Source organism: Xiphophorus hellerii, chromosome 7 (assembly GCF_003331165.1).
Source record: "Xiphophorus hellerii strain 12219 chromosome 7, Xiphophorus_hellerii-4.1, whole genome shotgun sequence".
Lineage (NCBI taxonomy): Eukaryota > Metazoa > Chordata > Actinopteri > Cyprinodontiformes > Poeciliidae > Xiphophorus > Xiphophorus hellerii.
This window is the reverse complement of record NC_045678.1, coordinates 606084-631382: the sequence shown is the minus strand read 5'-3', so window position 1 is coordinate 631382 and position 25299 is coordinate 606084. Positions and strand designations below refer to the sequence as shown.

The window sequence follows — 25299 nt, the reverse complement described above, 5'->3', positions numbered from 1 at the left end:
TAGATGGCAACACCGCCACCTTTCTTGAGGCGATCACAACGAAAAACATTGTAACCTTCTAAGGAAATATCTTTATTTGTAATGGATTTATTTAACCATGTTTCCGTCAAAACTAAAATATCCGTATTGGTTGTTTCAATCCAGATTTTAACCAGGTCTATCTTAGGCAATAGACTGCGAGAGTTAATATGTAATATACCAAGCCCTGATCTGGTTTTGAATTCTGCTGGTGTATCAAAGTTATTGAAAATTGGACCTGGATTCGGTTGCACATTACCCGATAGTAAGAGTAAAAGTAGAATAAGTCTTTTCCATTGACCATTTACATTTGATACCAAGTCATTACTCCTGTTCTGAGTAACACGTATAAGAGAAGATTCATTTAACATAAAACAGTTTCTTAAGACAGACAAGCACATTAGATGAACTAGGTTATCTATTGGCATTTGATTAAAGTAGTACCAGTGAGTAATAAAATCTGAAGGAGTCCAAATTGTCTGATCGAGGGTCATGGACCAGGAATAATTCTTGAAGGAGTGGGCTGAGTTGTTATACAAGTCCACAGAGGACTTTGGCGCATTTTCAAAGGTGTAAACACCTAAGAACAATATCAGAAAGAGTCTCATTATTATACTTATCTGACCAAATGTCATGTCCTGCCTTCACTTCTTCTTAGAGTTCAGGAAATTTTACAATGTAACAAACTGAGATGGTGTTACCAAGCGGAGATGACAGCTAGCATGTAGGGCCACTGGCTAGCAGGCAGAGGTGGTAGCTGACGACGGCGGCTAGCAGGCAGATCCGACGGCGGCTAGCAGTCGGATCTGCATATACAATATGCATTTCTTTGGCATATACAATACATAGAATGAAATAGAATACAATAAAATGCAATGTATAGAATGAGGGAAAACTAAAAAAAAGAAAAAAAGATGCCAGAAGTTACAAGGAATAAAAACAATAGAATGTATAATAAAAGGATCACAAACGGAGACAAGACAGTGTTTCAGGGAACACAGTTAAAGAATTTTAGGGCTTCAAGAGTCGTTACTGCTTTGGGATTGGTAGAGGTCTGTATAGTTACTACATAGTGTTATAATTCAGATAAAAACAGATAAAATAGAGGCTTTTTGCCAGAAAATTTGCATGTATGAATATGAAATTTAACTAGACTTAACAATAGCGGAATTACATAGAATTGATTCTTATTAGCAGGACAGACATTGTAGAAACCAAAAAGTACATCTGTGTATATAAGTGAAAAATTATGAGATTGAACATAATAAACAAGCAAAGTCTTTCCAAAAAGAGACAGTGAAGGGGTATTTCCAGAATAAGCGGACTGTTGTCTCATTGTCCAGCTACAGTCTATATCCTGGTGCAGGTTTTGTTTTGCAGGGTAGCACCGGTGGAGAAGTTTGAAGCACACATCACGAGGTTTGTTCATAATGAAGTATTTGAAGGGCAGAGTCCAAACCGTTGTCCATTTGATATCAGAAACAAACTGTCTCCAGTAGTGGGTCACATAAGGTGTAGTAGCAATGTCCATCTGAAATAAGGATCTTATATTCCTGTTTGTAGTAGAAGGTTTAAAGGAGAAACAAATTTTACCCACAGCAGATTCAAAAACAGAAGAATGTATGTCTGCAGCTCTGTCCTCCCCAGAATGAAGATGGCCCTTAAAGAGCATGAGAACTTCTTTAGGAACAGCGTCCATAACAATAGCAAATTCTCTGGGGGGAACTGGGATAAAAATTCAGAGTAAGACTTTAGGTACCCGTCAGAGTTAAATAATTGTTTTACAAAACTAATATTATTATTAAACCAGTTAGGGAAAAACAGAGATTGATTTTTGTAAAGAATATTCTGGTTATTCCAGATGAGACGTGTGAGGGAAGAAAGGATGTTTATAAATTAAGGACCAAGCAAGGAGCATCTGTTCGTGATAATTGGCTAGTTTTAGGGGAAGTTTTTCTATGTTATAGTTAGACTTAAGTAAAAATGAAAGGCCACCAAGTTTGGAGAAAATATAATTAGGGATAAAATTCCACAAAGAGTCAGGGTTCAATAAAAAAATTCTGATCCAATTGATTTTAAATGTGTGATTTATAGATGAGAAATCTAAAAAGTTTAAACCACCTGAGTCTACAGGGTTTCGGAGCACAGAGTCTTTGATGTAATGTGTTTTATTTTTTTACCAATAGTTTTACAGGTAGCAGTATTGACATTTAATGCATTTAGTGCATCATAAGTTAACCTGGATATTCCTTCAGCTTTAGATAACAGTATTCTTCCTTGTAAATATAAATCTCTTTGAAGCCAGTGGTTTAATTTCTTTTTGGTTTGATCAATTGTAGGGTCAAAGTTAAGCTTGCATCTTTCTTTGGCATCTTTTGTGATAATTACACCAATATATGAAACTTGTGTTTTAACAGGAATGTTGTAAAGATGGGATTTGCTACAAGATGATATGGGAAGCAATTCACATTTGTTTAAATTAAGTATGTGGCCTGAAACATCAGAGAAAGTTTGGATGAGCTTAATAACAGGAATTTGGTCAGCATCTCTCAGAAACAGTGTCGTGTCATCAGCAATTTGACTAATACAAATTTCTCTATCAGCAACACGGATATTGTTTTCCAGAATAAATGTTGCAAGAAGTTGGGCTGCGATCAGGAATAAATAAGGGGAAACAGGGCAGCCCTGTCTCACTCCTTTGGGTACTGGAAATCTGGGACAGGTGCCATGATTCAGCTTAATACAGCACTTACCTTTCTTGTAAAGAGTCTGAATAGATTTTATAAAATATTGCCTGAAACCAAATTTAATTTGGCCCAATACATAAAACCATGCTCTAGAGAGTCAAAAGCCTTATAGAAGTCTAAAAACAAAATAAAGCTGATATCATTTATTAATAGATCCAGCATAAGCCTTAGGTTGTTTGTGATGTGTCTGTGGGACATGAAGCCTAATTGAGATTCATCAATAATAGAACTGAGGGTTTGTTTAATTCTTCTGGCCAAAATAACAGCAAAAACTTTATAGTCGTTGTTCAGTAAACAAATAGGTCTCCAGTTGTCAATGAGTAACTTGTCTTTGCCAGACTTTGGGATCAAAGTAATAAGGCCTGGTGTTAAAGTAGGAGGCAATTCTCCACAACCAATACTTTCTGAAAAAATGCTGAGAATAAAGGGACTCGGTTCTTTTACAAATTTCTTATAAAGCTTACTTGACAGCCCATCAGTACCTGGTGATTTGATGTTTTTAAGGCTTAAAATAGCCTCTTCTACTTCCTGTAGAGTGAGGTTCGCCATTACACATTTTGTTATCAGTCTCAGATATAATTTACAATGTTTAATAGAATCAATCAGTAAAGAAGCTTTTTCATCTGAGTATTCAGAGTAGAGGTTGTTGTAAAAATTGGAACAAAATGATCCGAGGGTTTTATGGTTTGATACAATCTTGTCATTAACTTTAAGTGTGTCTAAAGCATTATGAAGTTTAGATTTTTCTAAACCAAAAAAGTAGGAAGAACACTGCTCCCCTTCCTCCAACCATCTCGCTCTAGACCTGACAAACGCGCCTTGAGCCTTCTGTTTATATATTTAATCAAGTTTAGTTTGACATTCACTAAGGGGAGATGGGTCATCCTCATTAAGGTTATCATGGCTAATCCTGGATAAAGAAGCTATCTGAGAGCAAAGACTTTCTTCCTTTTGCCGTTTCTTTTTTGCAAGGTTACTACTGAAGGATCTCATGAATTTTCCTATGTCATATTTTAACAGTTCCCAAAAAGGACTAAAGGAGTTTTGTCTACAGGCTTCCTCCCAACAGGACTTAATGAGGGATCTCTTCATTTCAGTAACATCCTCTTAAGAGAGAAGACCGTTGTTCAGTCTTCAGAGAAGACCTTATCTGCTATACAGACTCCTAGAGCTGTCTAGGAATGCCAGGCGTCAAGAGTGAAAGACTTAACGTGATTAATTTATGATCAGAGAAAGGAGCAGGGTGTGTATCAATATTAACAGCAGCAGAATCGACTTGCTTTGATACCAGCCAGAAGTCAATACAGGACTTTTTAGAAAGGTCTTTGGTACTCCATGTAAATAATTTATGTGTAGGAAATTTTTTCCTAAAAAAGTCTAAGACATCAAATTTATCCATAGAGTCTTTCAGGTAGCCATTGGATGAGTTAGAGTTGTTAGAGTTGGATGAGTTAGAGTTGAGTTGTAGGAGGGTATCTATCAATATTATTATCATAAACTGTCATGGTGGAGTTAACTGTCTTAGCCCACATGCAGAACACTACAGGAGATCATAGAATCAGTTAAAGATGTTTATTATAACAAGGGTGGATAATGAGGAATAGAGGGGAGGAAATCCTCAGGATGGACTCACGGAACAGTCGGCTCACTACAAAACAGTCAAAGGAGATGATGAGTTCAGGGAAAAATGGGAAAAGGAAGTGATCAACGGAGCAGGGCTATTCTTACTTGTGAGGTAGACGGCCAATCCAGGGAAGGGGTTCGACTGAGGAGTCGGGGCTTACGTAGGCTGACAGTCCGTGTTCCAGGGGGAAGAGGCTACAGCCGTAGCGGATCTGCACGGAGGTGGGTAGACGTGGAGGAGGACGGACAGGTAAGAGCGGGCGCACCAGGAGACCGAAGAGCGAGGACCACCAGCAGGGAAGGAATCCAGGACCACTAGTAGTGATATTACGTGATGTGCCGAGGCTTCGAGGCGTGTGTCGAGTAATGGAGGGGGCGTTTCCGTAAAGCGCGTATCGAAGCTTGCTTCATTTAGGGGAGGAGCCGAAAACGATGACGTCCGAAGCCTCGCTGCCCGGCTGTACCACGTGACTGCTTCGGGAAGTGGCTCAGAGTTTGGCGCGGGGTTTGACAGCTTTAGAAACCCCACAGGCTCCATTCAAAATGTGGGTTGTTGTAGGCGAGTTGCGGTCAGTTGAGAGAGTGGATAGAGTTTTGATAGTTTGGATAGCAGAGTTTGGATAGTGGTTATTTAGTTTGAGACAGTTAGTTTGGTGTTTGGAGAGTTTAGGAGAGAGATAGATAGATAGGAGATTTAGGAGCGCGAGGACAGGATAGGAGTAGGATGGAGCCGGCGAGAAAGAGGAGGATTTCCCCTATGTGGGAACATTTCGATTTCATAAGCCCTAACAAGGTAAGGTGAACTGAACATTTGCAGATGCATTAGGTTTGCTTATGAGGAACTGTATTTTTCACTGTTTCTTATTTTCTGTAAAGGTGAGGTGTTTATTGTGCTCCAAGGAGTTGGGGTACAATAATAAGACCTCATCCATGTAGTGTCAAAAAAGAGAAATCGTTTGAAACCAAAAACTGTGGAGAAATTGTTGTTTCTTAATAAAAATGCATGAAATCATCCAAGTTACACAAACATTAGCCTATTCACTACCCCCTCCCTAGTTCCACAAGCACTTTCACTGTCCTCTGCCTGATTAAGCTCATGCCATTTTTCTAGAGTCACAGAAAAACATTATTACACAACATGCCATATCACATGACACTACTATTTTGGGAATAATTACACACAGAGAATACATTCAAACAATATTTTATTATACACATATGTGTATACATAATTTATGTAGACAAATGATTTCGTCCTACACCTTTTGTGAAGTCATTCCCAAGAGCCATAATAGACAAAAATTCAATGCATCACATGTGTTAAGATACAGCTGACTGTGATTATACACCTGGCCAGTAGGTGGTTTCGTGTGCACATGAAGCTTCAAGAAATGAACCCTTTCTCGAACCAGTTGGCTCAAGTGGTTCAATGCCTCATGAGGCTTCATCTCACCATCACTAACCACTAGAGATCGACGGAGGAAGTGAAAGTGGGACTCGGGCAACCAGCGGGTAAGACCCGCGGCGTCGCGAGGAGGATGTTTCCAGAAATCACCAGTAGAGATCGTCTTGTGGAGGATCTTGAGTGTCACAGGAAAAAACACCCGTAACTGGCTAACACTCAAGCGAAGAGGTGCTGGCGGTCATCTCCTCTTGTACTCCTGGTAGGATGAGGTAATTGGGTTCAGGTGAGCTGAGCCGCAACAGGCTCTCCCAGGGAAAACAAAGAGTCTTGATGCCTCCTGGTGGACAAACCTAGAAGCAACAAGGAAACCCCAAACACCCCGATTCTTGACATAAACCAAATTGAAATCACCACCGAAAATTAGAATGGCTTCAGGAAATTTTGATAACCAAGATGAAACTTTTTCATCCCATAACTCAAAAAGCTCCCTCGTGTCTGAATGAGAGTTGTAGCCATATATGTTGGTTATTATTACAATAGTCTGTGAGAAGCAAGAACCATAGCAATGAGATGCCCCTTGGGGTCCCTGTAGTAATTCATTACCTTCCCTGGAAATTTATCTTTTAGTATCAAAACCCCAGCAGTTTTCTCTGAGCCATGTGCTGCCCATATTGCCTTTCCCCACTGACTTTTCCAGAATGTCATGTCATTTATGATGGCCAGAATAGGCGTCGTTTCTGCTGGTCCTCCACTGTCAGGTCCTCTGTGAAGCACATGTTGTTGTCCGACAGGAACTTGGACTTCTTGGCGGCTCTTCAGAGGGCGTCTCTCACCATACGAGACAGAAACTGGATAATGTCTTCTTGCTGTGATCACTTTTCCCAAGCCTGTGAACGATGTCGATTCCGTCTGCCACATTTATGTCATCACTTTGTTTCTGATGTTCTCCTGGTCGTTCTCAAGGACCCCAACCAGGTGCAGATTCCAACTGCAAGAGTAGCATTCAAGCTCCATCTGTCGTGATCTGTGTTTTGGCTTCCGCTCGGCCGTGCTGCCCGTTGTTTGGACCATGTTGGACTGTGTTATTCTGGACAGTCATTATTAAAATAATTTATTTATCGTATCCTGGGTCTACAGCGTCTGCCTCACCACCTCTACACCGCACTTCTTGACAGAAGGACCCGACCAGAAAGTATGGTGAGGCGTGCTTTTTTGCTTACATCATGGACCCAGAGGATTTAAAGGAACTCACGGAAACGATCAAGGAATATGTCGAGGCCATGGCCAAACCCTACGCCACCTGCAGACGGCTCGGTTTCGCCATTCGCTTGGGACTGCTGCTGGACTTCTGGGTTCCACGCTTTCCGCACCCGGGGTTGGTGGAATTGCAGAGGGAGGCAGAGTGGGAGAGTGAGGCAGCTCTAGCAGTCATGGCTGGCGACCCTCTGCCTCTCAAGCCGAACATTCCCTCCATCCGCTCCACCACCCCAGCTCTGTCAACTCCAGGTCCAGCACCTCCAGAGCCCGCAGCAGTGGATCTTCCGCCTCTCGCCGCAGCAGCGGATCTTCCGCCTCTCGCTGCAGCAGCGGATCTTCCGCCCCTCGCCGCAGCTGAGGATCTTCCGCCTGTCGATGCTCCGGATCTTCCACCTCTCGTCGCTTCTCCGGATCTTCTGCCTCTCGTCGCTGCTCCCGCTCCAGCGTCTGCCGGCTCTCCTGCCAGCTTTCCCGAGCCTCCAGTCCCCGCTTATGAGACTGCTCCAGCCATTGTTCCCGGTGATGGGATTCCAGGCGGCCCGCCTGGCTCCGGGCCGACAGGCGGCACGGTTAGTGGCCTTTCCCGCCCCAGTTAGTGGGTTCTAGGCCCCAGTTAGTGGGTTCTCGGCCCCAGTTAGTGAGTTCTCGGCCCCAGTTAGTGGGTTCTCTGCTCTACCAGAGCTTCCCAGTGTTCCTCCAGAGCTTCCCAGTGTTCCTCAAGAGCTTCCCAGTGTTCCTCCAGAGCTCCCTAGTTCTGTCTTTCCTCCCGAGACCCCGCCTCTTAGTGCTCCTCTCGAGACCCCGCCTCTTAGTACTCCTCCTGAGACCCTGCCTCTTAGTATTCCTCATCGCCGCAGCCTCCGGGCGGCCCCCGAGACTCATCGTCGCCACCTCCATGCGGCCCCCGAGACTCTTCGCCGCCGCTTTCAGGCAGCCCCCGAGACTCTTCGTCGCTGCCTCCAGCGCTGCGGACGGCCGCCTGACCTTCCCCGTGGGTTCTGCCTCCTGTGCTTCCGCCCACCCTGGTGGGGTTTTTTTTTTTTTTTTTTTTTTGGACTCTTGACTCCTTCCCTGTGTTTCTGCCCACCCTGATGGGTTGTTTTTTGTTTTGGACTCTGGCCTCCCGTCCGACTCCCCTCCGCCCACCCTTGTTTTTTTTTTTTGTTTGTTTTTGGGCGTCTTGGAGCCGCCCTTGAGGGGGGGTTACTGTCGTGATCTGTGTTTTTCTGTGTGTTTATTTTGAGTTTCCTGTGTATCTGTGTCTCCGTGTTGTCCTGTCTCCCTTTGATTAGTTCCCAGATGTTTCTCGTTCCATGATTTCCTCCTGTGTATTTAGTGTCACCTGTGTGTCTGTGTCTTTGTCGGGTCCTCGTCTCATTTGGATTCTAGTCTCTGTCGTCTGTGTACCCAGTCCGTCGTCTCGTCCGTCGTGTAAACGACATGTACCAGCGTCGAGCCCTGGCTTCCGCTCGGCCGTGCTGACCATTGTTTGGACCATGTTGGACTGTGTTATTCTGGACATTCATTATTAAAATCATTTATTTATCGTATCCTGGGTCTACAGCGTCTGCCTCACTACCTCTACACCGCACTTCTTGACACCATCATGCTGTTCTCCACAGTTTCCAGCTCCTCCTCCCCCTTTTTTGCTTTAGCATCCACCTCCATTACTTTATTTTTAATATCCATCAATTCTTCAGAGACAAAGTCAATACTTTTCTTAAGTCCCTCAATTTTTAATGTTACCATGCTCTCGAGTAAGTCGGCCCGGGCATTGATGATGGCGGAGAGTCTGATAATAATGTCATCTGGCGGAGGGCTTTCCCTTCTGTATAGAGGGGATTTTACTGGGATATCAGACAAGAGTGAAAAGTCCCCGACATCCATAACTTCGGCAGTAGTATTGCCAGTAGAGAAGTTATGCAAATCAAGGTCTACACTGTTCATGTTGGACGACTTACGGTCTTTTCTCTTGTTATCCGATCTTTGCATGATTGTGATAAGGACCGAGATGCCAAACTAGACAGATATGTTTAAATTTTAGCTTTAAGTACAGTTTTTAATGGAGCTTGAGAATAGAAGCCTTACCAAGGCGCCATCTCGGCTCCCCCCCTCGCTTTGTTACAAAGTGTCTTTAACGGCTGATTCCTTACGGAATTCCCCCGCTGTCAGTTATGTTGAACTTTTGTAACTTTAGTAGCAATTTCCACGTCCACCACTGCGCTTAAGACAGAGATTAGTCTCCTCTTACTGCACTAACCTAGTCTTCATACTTTGAATCGCAAGCAACAGATTGAGAAGCGCAAGCAAAAAAAATTTACAAATTAAAAAGTTTTTAAGTTTTTTTTGTTTGAAACCTTTTTTTTGATTGAATACTACTTTTTTTGCTTAACATTGTTTTTTTTGTTTTTGCTTGAATAATTGTGAAACAAATGTAACTATAAAATAGCGCCCCCTTCACTTCCGGAGTGCAATGGTCCCACTTCCAAATAAGGTATGAGACTGTCCGTCCCCACCCCTTTTTGTTTGCTGCAGTATTCTTCTCGGTGTACAGTACTTGCTTCGTGCAGCTGCTTCTTCGTGGAACCATTGTATTAACCACAGACGTTGAGGCCAGACCTTATTTGGAAATGGGACCATTGAACTCCGGAAGTGAAGGGGGCGCGTCACTAAACTAGAATACCACACAGTCTTTATTATTTACTATTAATTACTGGCGATGTAAAAGATAAATTATCCTCTAAAACACCATATTGTTCCATTTTCTTCAGGATGTAGAGCTAATTAAGTGACATAAACAATACCTTTATACATTATAAATAATATCTGAGTATCTCCATCAATTATAGGAGGAACAAAAGAAATAGGACATGAAAAACAACATGATTAACTATAATAAAAGTACCATTTACAATGTATACATAAGAAATTTAATTGAGCAAAAGTCAATAATAAACACATTAATTAGGTTCACAGACGAATAACCAGGGTTGTTAAACAGATACAAGCAATAATTCACATTATTTTCACTGTGCCATATATATTATTCTGAGACTTTCTGTTGGTAGAGTCTTATATATAGGAAAAAATATGGTTAAACTATTTAGTCTTCCAAGGTGGAAATTTTTCTTCGACTCTAAAATGATAAAAAAAAAACCTCATTCATATAATGATAGTATCAACAATTTGTGCATCGAGTAAAACACTTTGGATGCTATAGGTAAATGCTATTATTTAGTTTGGCTAAGAATAATTATTGCACTGTCAATAAATCACTTCTAATAAATGTTCTATAGTTACCAGAGGAACACAATAATGTCTTCATGAGCTCAAACTATTACCTACTATTTTACCTGCCATTAAAATTATTCTTAAAAGATTGTCTGTTAGTCTGCAGCTCATGTGACCAAACCAGCTGAAAAGATGAAAAGTTAAAACACCCAACAGTTACAACTTGAGCTGAGTTAAAAATCAAGTTAAAATGTTACGTTTTAACATTTTAACTCAACAACCTCTACCTAACTAGAGGTTGTACACTACCTCTAGTTAGGTAACCCCGAGATCACTGAGTCTTGTTAAAGGATCGCGTATCTAAAAACAGTTCTTAAAAATATAGCCAGTGTATTCAGCAAAATTGAGCTGACTGTCCAGGAATGACAGAATTAGCCACAGTTTCAACAGGAGTGAAACTGAAACCACTTTCAGGTCTTGTTTATGTCATTTAATTAGCTCTACTTCCTAAAGGAAATGAAAAGGTATGGCGTTTTGTGATCGACTTTATCTTTTACGGTTCCAGTAATGCCAGAATTAATAATAAATAAGAAAGACGTTGTGTTATTTATATTAGTTGTGTTACCACCCCCACGCCACTATAGGCAGTAGCAGGCTCGAAAAGATGAAGACTAAGAAGCAGATTTAGAAGAAAGCTACGGAATTTGTTAAAAAGTGTGAGCTGCGCTGCAGTCAATAAAAGAGAGAAGTTCAAGTACATGCTGAGAGTGAAACTCCTTCCTAAAGATGAAGCTATATCACAGATTTCAAAAGAAAATAAAAACGGGAGACCGCGGATAATATAGGAAATAGCGCCCCCTTCACTTCCGGAGTGCAATGGTCCCATTTCCAAATAAGGCATGCGACTGACAGGTGTCCGCATAGACATAATATAAGGGTAGACGCCGCATTGGGCGCTCCGGCGCAGGAAATACGGCGGCCATCTTAGAGCGGTATACCCTCGTACTTTGCTGAACCAAAACAACAGAAGATGCCTCAGTTCTGCTCGGCTTATTCGTGTTTAAATCTACGAACTGTTGATGTCAGGGACCGGGGGATAACTTTTCACAAGTAAGAATGACATATTATTGTTAGTATGTTGTGAATGTAATATTACTGTACTGTATTTATGCCCACCAGCGAAATGACAGCAAATGTTAGCTATCGGTCTTCAGCCGGAGATTTGATGACAGGAATATGTTTCAAACAGGCCTACTCACAATTTCAGTAGCTTTGTTTAATTATCATTATCAACAAATTTTAATCAAATTTGGAGTTTTATGTTCTTTAAAATATGAAGATCAAAAATAGTGAGTGTAACGTTTTTCTGAATGCTCAGCTTAAGCAGGCAACAAGGCTCCTTAGTTTCAACCGTTGCAAATAACATGGACCTCATTCGGACAATGTTTTTGTGTACACACTCCCAGATATCACGTTTTTGTTTTAAAGGTTTCCAAAAGATAAAGAGAGGAGGAAGAGGTGAGAAATAGCTTTGAGGAGGGATGGATTCACTGCAAGTGATTCATCTGTACTATGCAGTGAGCATTTCAAAACAGAGGATTTTGACAAAACAGGTCAGATTGTCAGACTGAGAGCTGATGTGATACCATCAATTTTCAGCTTCCCAGTTCACCTTCAAAGAGTAGGTGCATTATTAAAAGTTCATTAGCATTCATAAATGTGCATAATGTTAGCCTTAAGGGATATATGTGTGTTTATGTACAGGTAGTATATACTGTGAAGTCCATATTCATAAGGTTTTTACATTTAAGGTTGAAAACTACAGAACTACAATAACCTCCACAAAAGCCCAAAGTAGTGAGTATGTGGCCTCTCAAGATGACCCAGAAACTTGTAGTTCAGACCTGCAACCTCAGTCTAATGATGTGAGTATTTTTTCTATTGTAAATATCATATCATAATGGTCAAGATCATATTAAAATCTAAATTATTTTCTAACCCTCATGTTGAATGTTCTCACAAATAAAACAAATAAAACCAACATAGTTGAAGACACACACAGTGCTGCTGTCGTCTGAAAGAAAGTGTGCCATAGTGATATCTAAGTGATGGGTGATGTCCATCTCTCTGTCTTTAGGATCATTGCTATGCTTTGCCAGCTTCTCTTACCGCTGTCACTGCAAAACATAAGAGAGCGTTGGCAAGAGTGGAATATCTGGAGCGGGACAAGAAAAACACCATGGCCAGAGAGAAGAGGGCAAAGACCACAGCAAAGTCACTTTTGGGGGAATTGAGTGAAAAAAATCTCATTACTGAAGAACTCAAAGAACGGCTTGAATTCTACTCTGGTAATTCAAAATTAATTCCTCAAAATTTATGTACATTTTCTTGTATGTTTATTTTTCCTCCTGAGCTACATCAGAAGAAGAGTTTATATTTTTTCCTCTTAAATTGTCAGATCTACAACTAGAGTTTATGGAGAAAAAGGGCCATGAATACTCCAACGAATATAGAGAGTTTGCCCTCACACTTCATCTCCATGGCCCAAAGGCATACAAATACCTTAGAGAGAAGCGAAGATTTCCCCTCCCACATCCGCACACATTACAAAGGTAGCCTTAATATTCCCCAAATGTTTTTTTTATTTTATTTAACCTTTTAATATTGCAAACATGTTAAATATTGATGCTCCTCCTACTTTTTACAGGTGGTTGTGTTCAGTAGATGACAGGCCTGGCTTGAACAAGATGATGCTGGACATGCTGGAGAGAAAATGCCAGGAAGACCATGCTAAATATGGATTTGTTGCACTCATTTTGGATGCAATGGCAATCAGAAAACATGTGCAATATAATCTACATACACAGTCATATGTATATATATATATATATATATATATATATATATATATGTGTGTGTGTGTATGTATAAGGCTATTAGATTGTGTAAAAATGTAATGAATATGTAAATACTGTCACAACAGATAAGTATGCATGTGTGTATGTGTGTATATATGAGATTATCGGAATATATACATAATGTGTGTGAATAAATTGCATCTTTGGTTGTATCTTGCAAAACATGTCATACTTTAAAACATTGTATTCCACCAAAATTATTTAAATATGCTAAACTATACGTTCCTATACATGCAATTTTAATAGCTGTATGCCTAAAATTTAATTATGTGACAATGTGATTACTATTCAGCGTGTTATGATCTATTAAATGCGCTGATCCTTTATTGTGCCTGCCAAATATATAAGGCTGAGTGGAGTGGTATACCGCTCCAAGATGGCCGCCCTAAATCTCGTCAGCTCCAATAGGCGAGAGCGGCCCATGAGGCGTCTATCCATATATTATGTCTATGGGTGTCCGTCCCCGCCCCTTTCTGTTTGCTGTAGCGAGGTCCTTCTCCTTCTCGGTGTACTTGCTTCGTGCAGCTGCTTCTTCGTGGAACCATTGTATTAACCACAGACGTTGAGGCCAGTCGGAACAAAACAGTTGGAACACAAAATGGCTGCCTGGTTGCTGCGTTCAAGTCGACTTGGTGCACTCAAGGTAATATTTAGTTATCTGATACAAAAGCTTTTAAACTGTATTCTGTGGTGATGTTAGATCATTAACGATATCATACAAGTATTTTTTTTTTAAAGCGCATGCTTGGAAACTGATGTGACATGATAGGTGGTAGCGTTCCCAATGACCCTCAAAGTTGCAAAAAAAAAAAAAAAGGAAAATCAAATTGACTATAGATTTTTTTTGAAAGCTAAGATAAACACATCTTTAAACTACTTATGTGTGTTTTGATTTAGAACACAGCGTTATTGAGAAGTACGTGGGTGTTATGATTCCTAAAATAAAGCAGAAAAAAGCACATCCTTATACGGAGACTAGGACTGGAAGAGATGGACATAGGATTTAGCGATATTTTGTTGTTCTATTGTGATAGTGATTAAAGTGAGAGCTATTTATTACTACTTTTAAGTAACTTTAGGTATGGCTGTGTCCGCATGACCTCAATCACAGTTGCACAAGTTGTTTTAGACATCTAGATAAATAGACTTCAGGAATTTTGTTTATTTTCTTGGTCAAAGCAACAAATAAAAACCTCTTATAATTTTGTTGAGCACAACAATCCCATGAAGAAATTTTAAAGGTGACGACCTCAATAGTCATATTTCCACAACATCTAGTAAGATTTTCATTGCTTTAGTTTGCAGAGCTTAGCAGACACAGACCATAAAATCTAGCAAAACAAAAACAGTACAGAAGTTGCAAAAATCATCAAATCTTATTGAATTAACTTTCTCTAAAACTGTGGCTGAGTGAACTTTTTGAATGTAATAAATTTGCAAGAAGACAGTGAGAAAAAGGCTCATACCACATTGAAAGCCCTATCGTGGGTTGATCCTTTTGTTTTTTGTGTAGAAAACATTTCCATAATTTCCACTCAAAATTTACACACAACAAAACGGTTGAATACTGAACTGAAATAATATTTTACAGTTAATTATTTTAATTGAGGGGGGGCTGTCGATTTTCAGGTATTTTGACAACTGTCAATAAGAAAGGACTACAGATGACTACATGTCTTCTGTAACTCTGTGACATCAGTACACCAACATTCATTAATTTAAAGTCAGATTCGACCTCTGAGCTGCAGTATGCCCCAAAAAGCTGGAAGCACAGCATCAGAAGTGGATTGTCTGTGTTGTGCTCACTGAACCAGGTTTTAGTGAAGCAGAGGGCAAAAATCCTTGATAGTCTAAGTTTTTAAGACTTGAGAAGCAACAGTTTGTCCACTTTGTTAGGGTGGACATAAAACAGGTAAAGGGCAAAGGTTACGGACTCCTTGTTTCTGAAGCTTCACAAGCACATCTTAGTGAGCAGCTGCGGCGGGTTAGGGTTTGGAGTTATTTTCTAGTGGAAGTGTCCACATACTGTAATAGCATAGAGCATAATAAACACACAAAAACACATGAAATACTGAGGCTGTCATCATCTCCACCATCTTGGTATCGTTCAGATTATAAAAAATATAGCTGTGATTTTTCTTTAATTTTTTTTACTTTTACTCTATTTACAATCAGTCGTTGTTTTGTTCAGATTCAAGATGGGATTATTACCACTCCAAGCTACAAAGCCTACTGAATACTCAGCTTCCTATCCATATCATACACCCAACACTGCAAAGTAATACTACTGATGGCAGGAGTCTGTCCTCTACCTGGAAGTTTAGAGGTGCATAAAGAATAAAAAATATTGGTGGAAATTCAGTCCGATGTGGTGTGCTGCTGACTCCCTGGTTAAACATATAACCTTTCGTCTCACAAATTGTGCTCTGTGTGTCATGTAGTCATTGATTGAGGCAATTGTTGAGGCCTCTACCTGTGTCTCATGGAGTTTCTAACAAACCTGGGGTGGCTGGAACTTTATACATTGTATGATGTTTTTGGCTGAAAAACACTATGTAATACTTAAATTTGTTTGTACAGTATTTGTTTCCAAAACTGTTCTTTTCTTCTTTTTTTTTGTTTCTCCAGTTTGACAGCTGGGGCACTCTGAGACATTACCCCCCTGCTTTGTTCTGCAGTGAAGCTAAAGAGCCAGTAAAACCAGTGAAAAATACAAAGGATCCAGACAAGAGTAAGACCAATTACATGTGGTGATATTATGTTTTAGATGTATCACTCTAATGCTGCTTTTTGCGTATGTGATCAGCAGGAAAAATAAGTAGGGCACACGTTAATGTTTTTCTCTGTAAAAGAAAAAAATCTGTAATGAGACTAAGTGTTGGAAGTGACCCAAGTAATTCACACTCAGAGAAAAGCTGTCTATGGAACATAATGGTAGTTTCATAGTGTTATTTTGACAAATTCCCTTCAAATCGTGAAGGTTTATGGCAGGGATGTCAAACTCCAGGGCTGGTGTCCAGCAACTTTTAGATGTGCATCTGCTGCACCACACCTGAACAGAATAATTAGGTCATTAGCAAGGAGAACTGATCTACCCAAGAAAGAGGTAATTAAGCCATTTCATTCCAGTGTTTTGTACCTGTGGCACATCTAAAAACTGCAGGACACCGGCTCTTGAGGACTGGAGTTTGACACCTGTGGTTTATGGGGTCTCTTGTTTTCACTTTGACTTTCAAATCTTTGTATAGATGTTAAGTAGTTGTGAATTAGCGTTACATAAATAAACTAAATTGAATTTAAATTAAATTACATTAAGTTGGGGAATGAACTGGCCAATTATAGCACCATAATTTCCTTCATCTGAAAGTTGCTGAGACTTTCCTTGACTTTTTTTTAGGATCATTTAATCAAATAGAACTCTTCCTAGAAGCACCTGGTCATGACTGATTTATGGTGAAAAAGTTTTTTCCACTTTTCTCTCAATCAGTCTTATTTGTATAGCAAATTTCAGAAACCATGGAGTTCAAAGTGCTTTACATCACAAAAATACGAAGTCATAAAAAACACAGTACAATCAACAATTGAGAAAACCAGTGACAAACATTATATTATATCAAAATCATCAATACTCATCAAATATAGTATTCAGCATTTCATTTATTATGATTCAAAACTAACCATAAACAGGTGGATTTTTAGTCTAGATTTAAAGGAACTCGGTGTTCCAACTGTTTTTCAGTTTTCTGGAAGTTTGTTCCAGATTTGTGGAGCATAGAAGCTGAATGCTGCTTCTCCATGTTTGGTTCTGGTTCTGGGGATGCAGAGCAGACCAGAACAGAAGACCCGAGGGGTCTGGAAGGTTGATAAAACAACAGCAGATCTTTTCTTTCTTTTTTTTTTCATTTTATTTTGTTGATTTTCAGAATTTTATGTAAACAAAATTACAAAAGCAAACAAACAGAAACATCCATTCATTATAAGACAACCTTGTCCAACCTTGTCCACCCCATCCAACCTATATAGACGGGTTGGATGGGGTGCTGGTTCCTATCTCCAGTGGTCAACAGAGAGGCAGGGTCACCCTGGACCAGTCCATCACAGACAAAACAAAAATAACCCATTTGTTTACCACAGATTGTTTTACCCCGTCTCCTGTATTATCACATGATCTGCTTTCATCTGAGTATAATTGCAAGACCAAATAAATGAATAAATGTGCTCCTATGTCTTAGCATTTATGAGAGAGATCTGAAGCATCAGGGAACATTCTACCAAACTTACACAATAAGTTCAGTAGAAGAATTTAAAGTTCTGTTCATGTATAGAAATCGAGGTGCATTTGGGGAAAACCCCATTACAGATCTCTCCCCAATCTGCTGGATCAAATGTCTGCTGTAGTTCTTTTATAGTTATTTTGCCAAGGGTTGTGTATTTTTTTTTTAATTAATTTTTTTTTAAATTTAAGAACAACTTGACAAAAATGAGTTTCATCTGTTCACAAAGAGTAATACAATCTTTTACATTTTTCTGGATATTAATCCAGACAGCACACTCCTTCATGTGATTGTTAAATATTTGGTATCCTGTAATTTATTTATTTAATTTTTTGCTAGTTATGGCGTTCCATTTTCCAGGTGGTGTTTTTTGCCGTGTACGATCCTTGATTCCAAATCACTTCAGAAAGAAATGGGATATGTTCGATCCATCTGCTCCTTTTGTCCTTTATGGTTTGGTTGTTCTCTTCTAAAAGTGTCCAGTTTCTTCTTATATCCCTCCTGTGTTTTATTCAGTGGATGCTCCTTGTCTGTCCTTCCCGACTTGGCCCACATCGCACTCTTGATCCTGTCAACCCAGGTTATAGATAGTTGGATGATGGTGACTTTGAAGCCTCAACTCACCGTGTCTTTTATTGCTACAGACGCGTAGTTGCAGACACGTGTGTTGTTCTCGTAAAATACGATCAACCTGACTGGGAATGGGGTCTGGAATTTGATCTTCGTTTCTCTGATGACCGGCTTCGCTTCAAGGTGTACATGTCAATGTTTTAGCAGCATGTCTGGGACACAGCCATTGTCTATTATTCTTTCCCCTGCCAGCTTAAAGCCTTTCTTTTGCTAGACTCGTTTTAGTACTTCATCTTACTATAAATGTGGTGAACTTGACTATTATTGAATGTGTGGGAGCATCAGTTAGAGGTCTGGATCCCAGAGAGTGGTGAGCTCTTTCAATACCCAGGTCAAATAATGTCAGAATATCTAGTTTGTCTTGGAGTAGGATCTCTATGAAGGCTGATGTAGAGGAAGAGCCTTTTGCAATGCCATGGAGCCGTATGTTTTCCAGTCTTGATCTCTCCTCGAGCTCAATTAGTTCAACCTCAAGCTCATCCTGTGATTTACTTAGCTTCACAGCTGGCTCTTCAATCTGCTAGATCCTTCCAAAATACTTCCAGTCTTCCATTTGTTTTTTTTTTTTCCTCTTTTGCTTCTCGGAAGCCCTCTGCATTTTCACTATGTGATTCTCTCAGTTCTTGGAGAATAGTTTGTAAATTAGCTGTCTCGTCAGCTGTATCGTCAGCTATGTCGTTAGCCACCAGTAATGCTTCCAAGTCCGAGAGGCTAGTCGTGCATTCTTCGTTCATTTCTTCTTGTTGTAAAATTGACTGTAGAGACAGTAGAGCTTATTTTTATTTGGACTTAGGCATCGTGACTCACTCATTAGCGTATTTATATCCTGCATAGAAAAAGGAGATTTTTAGAATTTGTCAAGGAGCTACTTGGCTAAGCTTTCACTATCTTGTTTGCTTATCCGGAGGACCCGGGTTGTACAGTTTTAAACATTGTTTTAATTGATTACAGCTTATAATTAATTCCTATATCACAATATTTAGAAAACTTGTGATAATGATGTTGCGTATCATTAACCCAAATTTTCCTTAGTTTTCTGTATTTCTTTATAATTTTTCTGTTCTCTTATTTCTAAGTAACTATAGTCTCTTTATATTTAAATAAATTTTAATGGTCTGTATGTATGTAGATTAATTTTAAATAGGCTACACAACTTGCATCATTGTTTTAAATCTAAAATCTATCATTTTAATTTGTATTTTGTATAGAAATGCATTCCTTACTTTTTAGTGAATCATAGTGCTTTTTTCCCTTTACTTTTCAGTCCATGTGTTTTGGAAAACATTATACATACCATATTTTTAGCTCTCTGTAAGTTTTAGCAAGAAGTAAGCTAAATATGTATTCCATGGTCTTTCTGTGGTGAATTTCCAGTAAAGTTTGTATGCAAAGAGTGAGGTCAAGTTTTTGGAAATAACTTTTTAGAAAAACCTTTCTGTTTAGTGAGGTCAAGTTTTTGGAAATAACTTTTTAGAAAAACCTTTCTGTTTAGTAACCTTTACTAGCATTTACCTATTTGTGTACAATTTATTATTTTCCTCAGGAGGTGAAGATGAGAGGGCAGCTAAGTGGACTTACAAGACTGCTGTGGCCTTTCCAGTTAAATTATCGGATCCTGGAGTTTTGCCACCCTTCCTAGGTGTAACTAAAGAGCCATTCCGCTTCACTGCCACATCAGAAAAAACTGCAGCATCTGTTACTGCTTCCACTAAATCTGCTGGAGAAAAATCATCGGCTGTCACTGCTTCATCTGACCTGTATCAAAGCCAAAAAGAAGTTTCTCAGATACTTTCTCATGATACTTTACAGGTATTTGTACCAGCAGAAGATGGTTCAGTTGAGGCACTTTGTAAAGGCTCAGTACCGGGAGACATTCCTTCCCTTGCTGTGACCATAGATGATGTTGTAAAACCAACTATGGTTTCTTCTAAGCTTGGGAATTCAGCAGCTGAAGAACTGTCTTCCTCATCATCCAGCGAATCTGATACAGAGTCAGACTCGGAGTGCATTCCTGAAGATGAGAATTTAGAGGCAGAAACTGAAACCAGAAGCTTTTCTTTGGAATTGCAACAACCAAGTCATCAAGAACAGGGAGAAATTAAAGAGTTTATAGTTAGTGGAGTGACTAAGGCCCTTCCTAATGCAGAGGAAACAGCAGATCAATCTGTAGTACAGGCCTCCAGAGATAATTCGCGAGACTCAGTCTTTGATATCCTTACTGCTACAAAGAGCACAGTTGAGCTTACCAGTTCAGATTTTTCAACCCATACTGCTCCTACTGACACCCTGTGTGAAGCTCCAGCTGTACATGTGGAGCAACATGAAGCTCCAGAAAAAGCCCAGTCAAATTCTCTTTTAAAAGCAGTAAAGGTGCTTACAGAATTTGAAGATGGCTTAGGGGATGCTGGTGAAGAATCATGGGAAAAAGCTTCTACTATTGGGCCTGTACAGTCAAAAACTGTCTCTGTTGAAGTAGCTGCTGATCATCCAGCTGAAGTTGGCACCTCTGTTGAGCTGGAGGACTCTGCCCAGGTGCTAGTGGAAGCTACTGGAGAGGAGCTGCATGCCAAGACCACTGCTGAACAGACTAAGGGTACACTACACTACACCACCTTGCCCCTCACTCCAAACCTTTAACGCTACAAATACGCTTTGTATTTCTTCCTGTCGCTAAGAATAAGGTCTTTTAGCAGGTTCCCTCACATTCTCTTTCACTCATATTATTGTTAAACTTTTATGACTTCAACATCTAACCTTCAAACTTATTCCTGGCATCCAGCTAATTTGAGGGAAACATGTGAGAATGCTTTTCCCTGACTTTATGGTTCATTCCTTCTTCTGGTTTGATTTAATTATATATGTACAGTGGATACAGAAAATATTCAGACTTCTTTAAATGTTTCACTTTTTGATTGCAGCCATTTGCTAAAATCAAAAAAGTTCATATTGTTTCTCATGAATGTACACTCAGCTTACCATCTTGACAGAAAAAACAGAAATATAGAAATTTTTTGCAAATTCATTAAAAATTAAAAACTGAAATATCACATGGTCATAAGTATTCAGACTCTTTGGTGTGACAGGTCACAGCAAAGTGCCATATAGCCTGAATACTTTTTGTACCCACTCTGCACAGAAAGTACACAATATATACACTCTTACTGCCAAAAGTATTTGCTCACCCATCCAAATTATTAGAATCAGGTGTTCTGATCACTTCCATGGCCACAGGTGTATAAAATGAAGAACATAGGCATGCAAACTGTTTTTAGAAACATTTGTGAAAGAATGGCCTGCTCTCAGGAGTTCAGTGAATTCCAGTGTGGAACTGTGATTGGATGGCACCTGTTCAACAAATCCAGTTGTGAAATTTCCTCACTCTTAAATGTTCCACAGTCAACTGTATTATAAGAAAATGGAAGTGTTTGGGAATGACAGCAACTCAGCCACAAAGTGGTAGGACACATAAACGACATATCTATTAACAATTACTTGATTTTTCAACTGTAGTTAAATTGCTAGCAACTAGTTTGTGTGGGATTGCACTCCGCTATTCAGTTGTAATTTTTATCATGAAGCACAAAAACTGAAACGTTAAGACTACTTCAACGATCCTCTGTTGAAGTAATAAGTTTAGAGAAAAATCCCGATTTGGTATATTTTTTCCCTCTAAATAATAAATACATTCTCCACATCTGCACTAAAAGAAGTTAGAAATGAATTTCCAAGAGACAAAAACTCCCCCCTGACGTCTCATACGCTGTTCATAATCATACCATGATGATCATCTTGTGACTTTACGAAAAAGTCAGGAGACGCTGAAGCGCATAATACCAAGAGGTCGGCAACGTCTGCAGAGTCAATCACTACAGAACTCCAAACTTCACGTGGCCTTTAGATTAGCTCAAGAACAATGTACAGAGAGCTTCATGGAATGGGGTTCCATGGTGAAGCAGCTGCATCCAAGCTGTACATCACCTAAGTGCAATACAAAGCCTTGGATGAAGTGGTGTAAAGCACACCACCACTGGACTCTAGAGCAGTGGAGATGTGTTCTCTAGAGTGACGAGTCGTGCCTCTCCATCTGGCAATCTGATGGCCAAGTTTGGATTTGGCGGTTGCCAGGAGAACGGTACTTGTCTGACTGCATTGTGCCAAATGTAAAGTTTGGTGGAGGGTTGTTTGTCAGGAGCTGGGCCTGGCCCCTTTGTGCCAATGAAAGGAACTCTGAATGCTTCAGCATGCCAAGACATTTTGGACAATTCCATGCTCCCAACTTTGTGGCAACAGTTTGGAGCTGGCCCCTTCCTCTTCTGACATGACTTTGCACCAGTAAACAAAACAAGGTTCATAAAGACATGGATGGCAGAGTCTGGTGTGGATGAACTTGACTGGCCAGCACAGAATCCTGATCTCAACTCAACAGAACACCTTTGGGATGAATTAGAGCAGAGACTAGGAGCCAGACCTTCTCATCCAACATCAGCATGTGATCTCACAAATGTGCTTCTGGAAGACTGGTCAAAAATCCCCATAAACGCACTCCTAAACCTTGTGGACAGTCTTTCCAGAAGAGCTAAAGCTGTTCTAGCTGCAAAGGGTGGACCAACGTCATATTGAACCCTATGGATTAGGAATGGGATGTCACTTTAGCTCATATGTGAGTTAAGGCATGTGAGCAAATACTTTTGGCAATATAGTGTGTATATATTGCCAAAAGTAATATATATATACAGTACAGACCAAAAGTTTGGACACACCTTTTAATTCAACGAGTTTCCTTTATTTTCATGACTATTGACATTGTAGATTCACACTGAAGGCATCAAAACTATGAATAACACATGTGGAAATATGCACTAAACAAAAAAGTGTAAAACAACTGAAAATACCCCTTATATTCTAGTTTCTTCAAAGTAGCAACCTTTTGCTGTGATTACTGCTTTGCACACACTCTGCATTTTCTTGATGAGCTTCAAGAGGTAGTCACCTGAAATGGTTTTCACTTCATAGGTGTGCCCTGTCAGGTTAATAAGTGGGATTTCTTGCCTTATAAATAGTCATGAAAATAAGAAAACCCATTGAATTAGAAGGTGTGTCCAAACTTTTGGTCTGTACTGTATATACACACACACACACACACTGTATATAGTCAACCAAGTAGTTCATTGTAGTGCATGAATGATGACGTGATCACTAGCTGCGATTCCATTGAATAAATGTACGTAATGGAAATCGTTTTGGCACTAGGGTGAGGTGTTTTTTTATTTTTTTGGCTGTATCATAGTTTGTTTGTTTTTCTCAAAAGTGCAATGGAAACACTTTGCATTGCACAAGTCACATGATCAACAGTTGGCTGTTGCCAATGGTGCAAACCACAAAGAAGAAGATGAGAAAATTAGTTGGAGGATGATGGCACAGCATGTTTTTAATGACTTATTGCATAAACAAACTTATTCAAGTGTGATTTTAATTGCGTTTTGTGCACATTTGTAATGGAAACGCAGCTTTTGTCCCTGCTTGCTTTTGAATCATTAGAGCTTACTTTTTCAGACTGATATTCCAGGCTGGGTACTCTTATTCTGATCCTCATCTTCACGCTCAGATTTATTTATATTTTGGAGGGAAGATTTGCTTGTTTTTAGATATAGATATTCCTCTCTTTGGCTCTTTTACATTGTTTGAATGTGTCAGTGTAAGTAAGGGCTCATTAAATCTGAAATAATATAAACTGAAATACTATGTCCACTGCTTAGTTTGAATGAACCATGTAATATTGGTAACGTTAATATTGCTGCACATGCTGGTAGTGGTGAGATGGTTTGACTGTTAATTTATTTTATAAAGTAAGGTTACTGGTGTTTCTAAAATTTCTTAAGGTCTGACACTTCATCAAACAGCCAAATTTTCTTGCTTCCTGGGTGATTATACCTGCGTATTATTTCTCTCTTAACTTTTTGGTCTGTCCTTTATCTGGGAATAATGGATTGGAGTGTTTATAACTAATGTCAGTTGCTCTTGAATTTTTTCCCCTTTGGTTGTGAGCTTGACATTTTCATTGCCAGCAGTTTTCCAGTAACATTTAGATGTAAATGTATATGACTAAATATGTGCTCCTTAAAGTATTACACTGATTTTTAGTTGTTCTCCCCCCCCCCCTTTTCCCCAAGTCCTAATGAATTTTGTCAGTGGAAGCACTCTGTATTGGTTAAATCTGTTTTACTTTTACAGGCTTCTATTTAATATCCCATGAACATGAACCTTCAGGTCTTTCCCACAAGTGTGTCTTCACACAAGCCTTGTTATTGTGGGAAATGTGATACTATAAACTTCTTTATCAGAGCATGTGAATATGTAACTGCAGCCTCCAAAAATCCTCATAGTTCATTTCTTGATAGCTTCCTGCTTATTAGTGTATGCCTGCCAACAGTTTGCTTTTAGGGGAAGAGAAAAAAAATGCTTCCAGGTAATTAACCTGGTTTGTGTTTCATGTGTGAAATGCAGGAAGTTGCATCTCCGTCATGAGTTTCTCTTTTTCTTCTGCAGAGTCAGCAGCAGTACCTCCAGAGCCTGAGAAATCTTTTGACAACAGCACTTACAAAAACTACCAGCACCACAGCTACACCAGCTACACATTTGCAGACCTGGATGAAGAGATGGCCAAGTATCGCCTCCCTCAGCCCTCGTCCGGCAAACTGTCACCCAGACACTAGGGAGTAGGTGGTGTGCATAGTGGTGGTGGCGATGTTGCAAAATTGGTTGTTAAAATGTGATATGATTAAAGAAGTGTAAGAAATTAACTGTTTTTGTCTGATGCAATGGCTGCTTTGTTTGGTGCCATGTAAAGGGAGAACTTGCTCATGATGCCCTGCTGATATTTCTACAAGCTGAAGAAGCTTCAGTTGAGGCATGTGGTAATTAAAATGTGATTTTTATTTATTTATTTTTTTATCAGACATTTTTTAAGCTGCTTCTAAGCCTTAAGGGGTCGTGAAAATGGAGCAGAATGAGCACATGGTGTATATATTTCTATTGTAAGGATTATTGTTTAGAAACTACAGTTTCCCTGGTTAGAAATGAGCTATACTATGTTTGCTCATTTTTATGAGCTAACATACGTATATTATGTATGTTAAGTGAAATGTAAATGTTGAAACCAGAGAAACCCTTATTCAAATAAGCAAAAAAATATAACT

General features: G+C 39.5%; 1 protein-coding gene and 1 long non-coding RNA gene across 4 annotated transcripts; one reads left to right on the top strand and one right to left on the bottom strand.

Moving 5' to 3' along the window:
- Positions 1–9590: 9590 nt before the first annotated feature.
- On the top strand, positions 9591–24903 carry ndufv3 (NADH:ubiquinone oxidoreductase subunit V3). Of its 3 annotated transcripts, XM_032567047.1 has the most exons (5): positions 9591–9662; positions 13767–13842; positions 15828–15930; positions 19647–20696; positions 24650–24903. In XM_032567047.1, the coding sequence occupies exons 2-5, from the start codon at positions 13798–13800 to the stop codon at positions 24814–24816; spliced, it is 1365 nt and encodes a 454-aa protein (XP_032422938.1). In that variant the 5' UTR covers positions 9591–9662; positions 13767–13797; the 3' UTR covers positions 24817–24903. The 3 variants fall into 3 exon arrangements, with proteins under 3 accessions (XP_032422938.1, XP_032422937.1, XP_032422939.1); XM_032567046.1 differs by lacking the exon at positions 9591–9662 and having other exon boundaries at positions 13208–13842; XM_032567048.1 differs by lacking the exons at positions 9591–9662; positions 19647–20696 and having other exon boundaries at positions 13657–13842.
- On the bottom strand, positions 19238–19663 carry LOC116722773 (uncharacterized). Its single transcript, XR_004339839.1, has 2 exons — positions 19584–19663; positions 19238–19534 (listed from the first exon to the last, which is right to left on the bottom strand). It is a non-coding gene; the product is annotated as an uncharacterized LOC116722773 (long non-coding RNA).
- Positions 24904–25299: the final 396 nt, after the last annotated feature.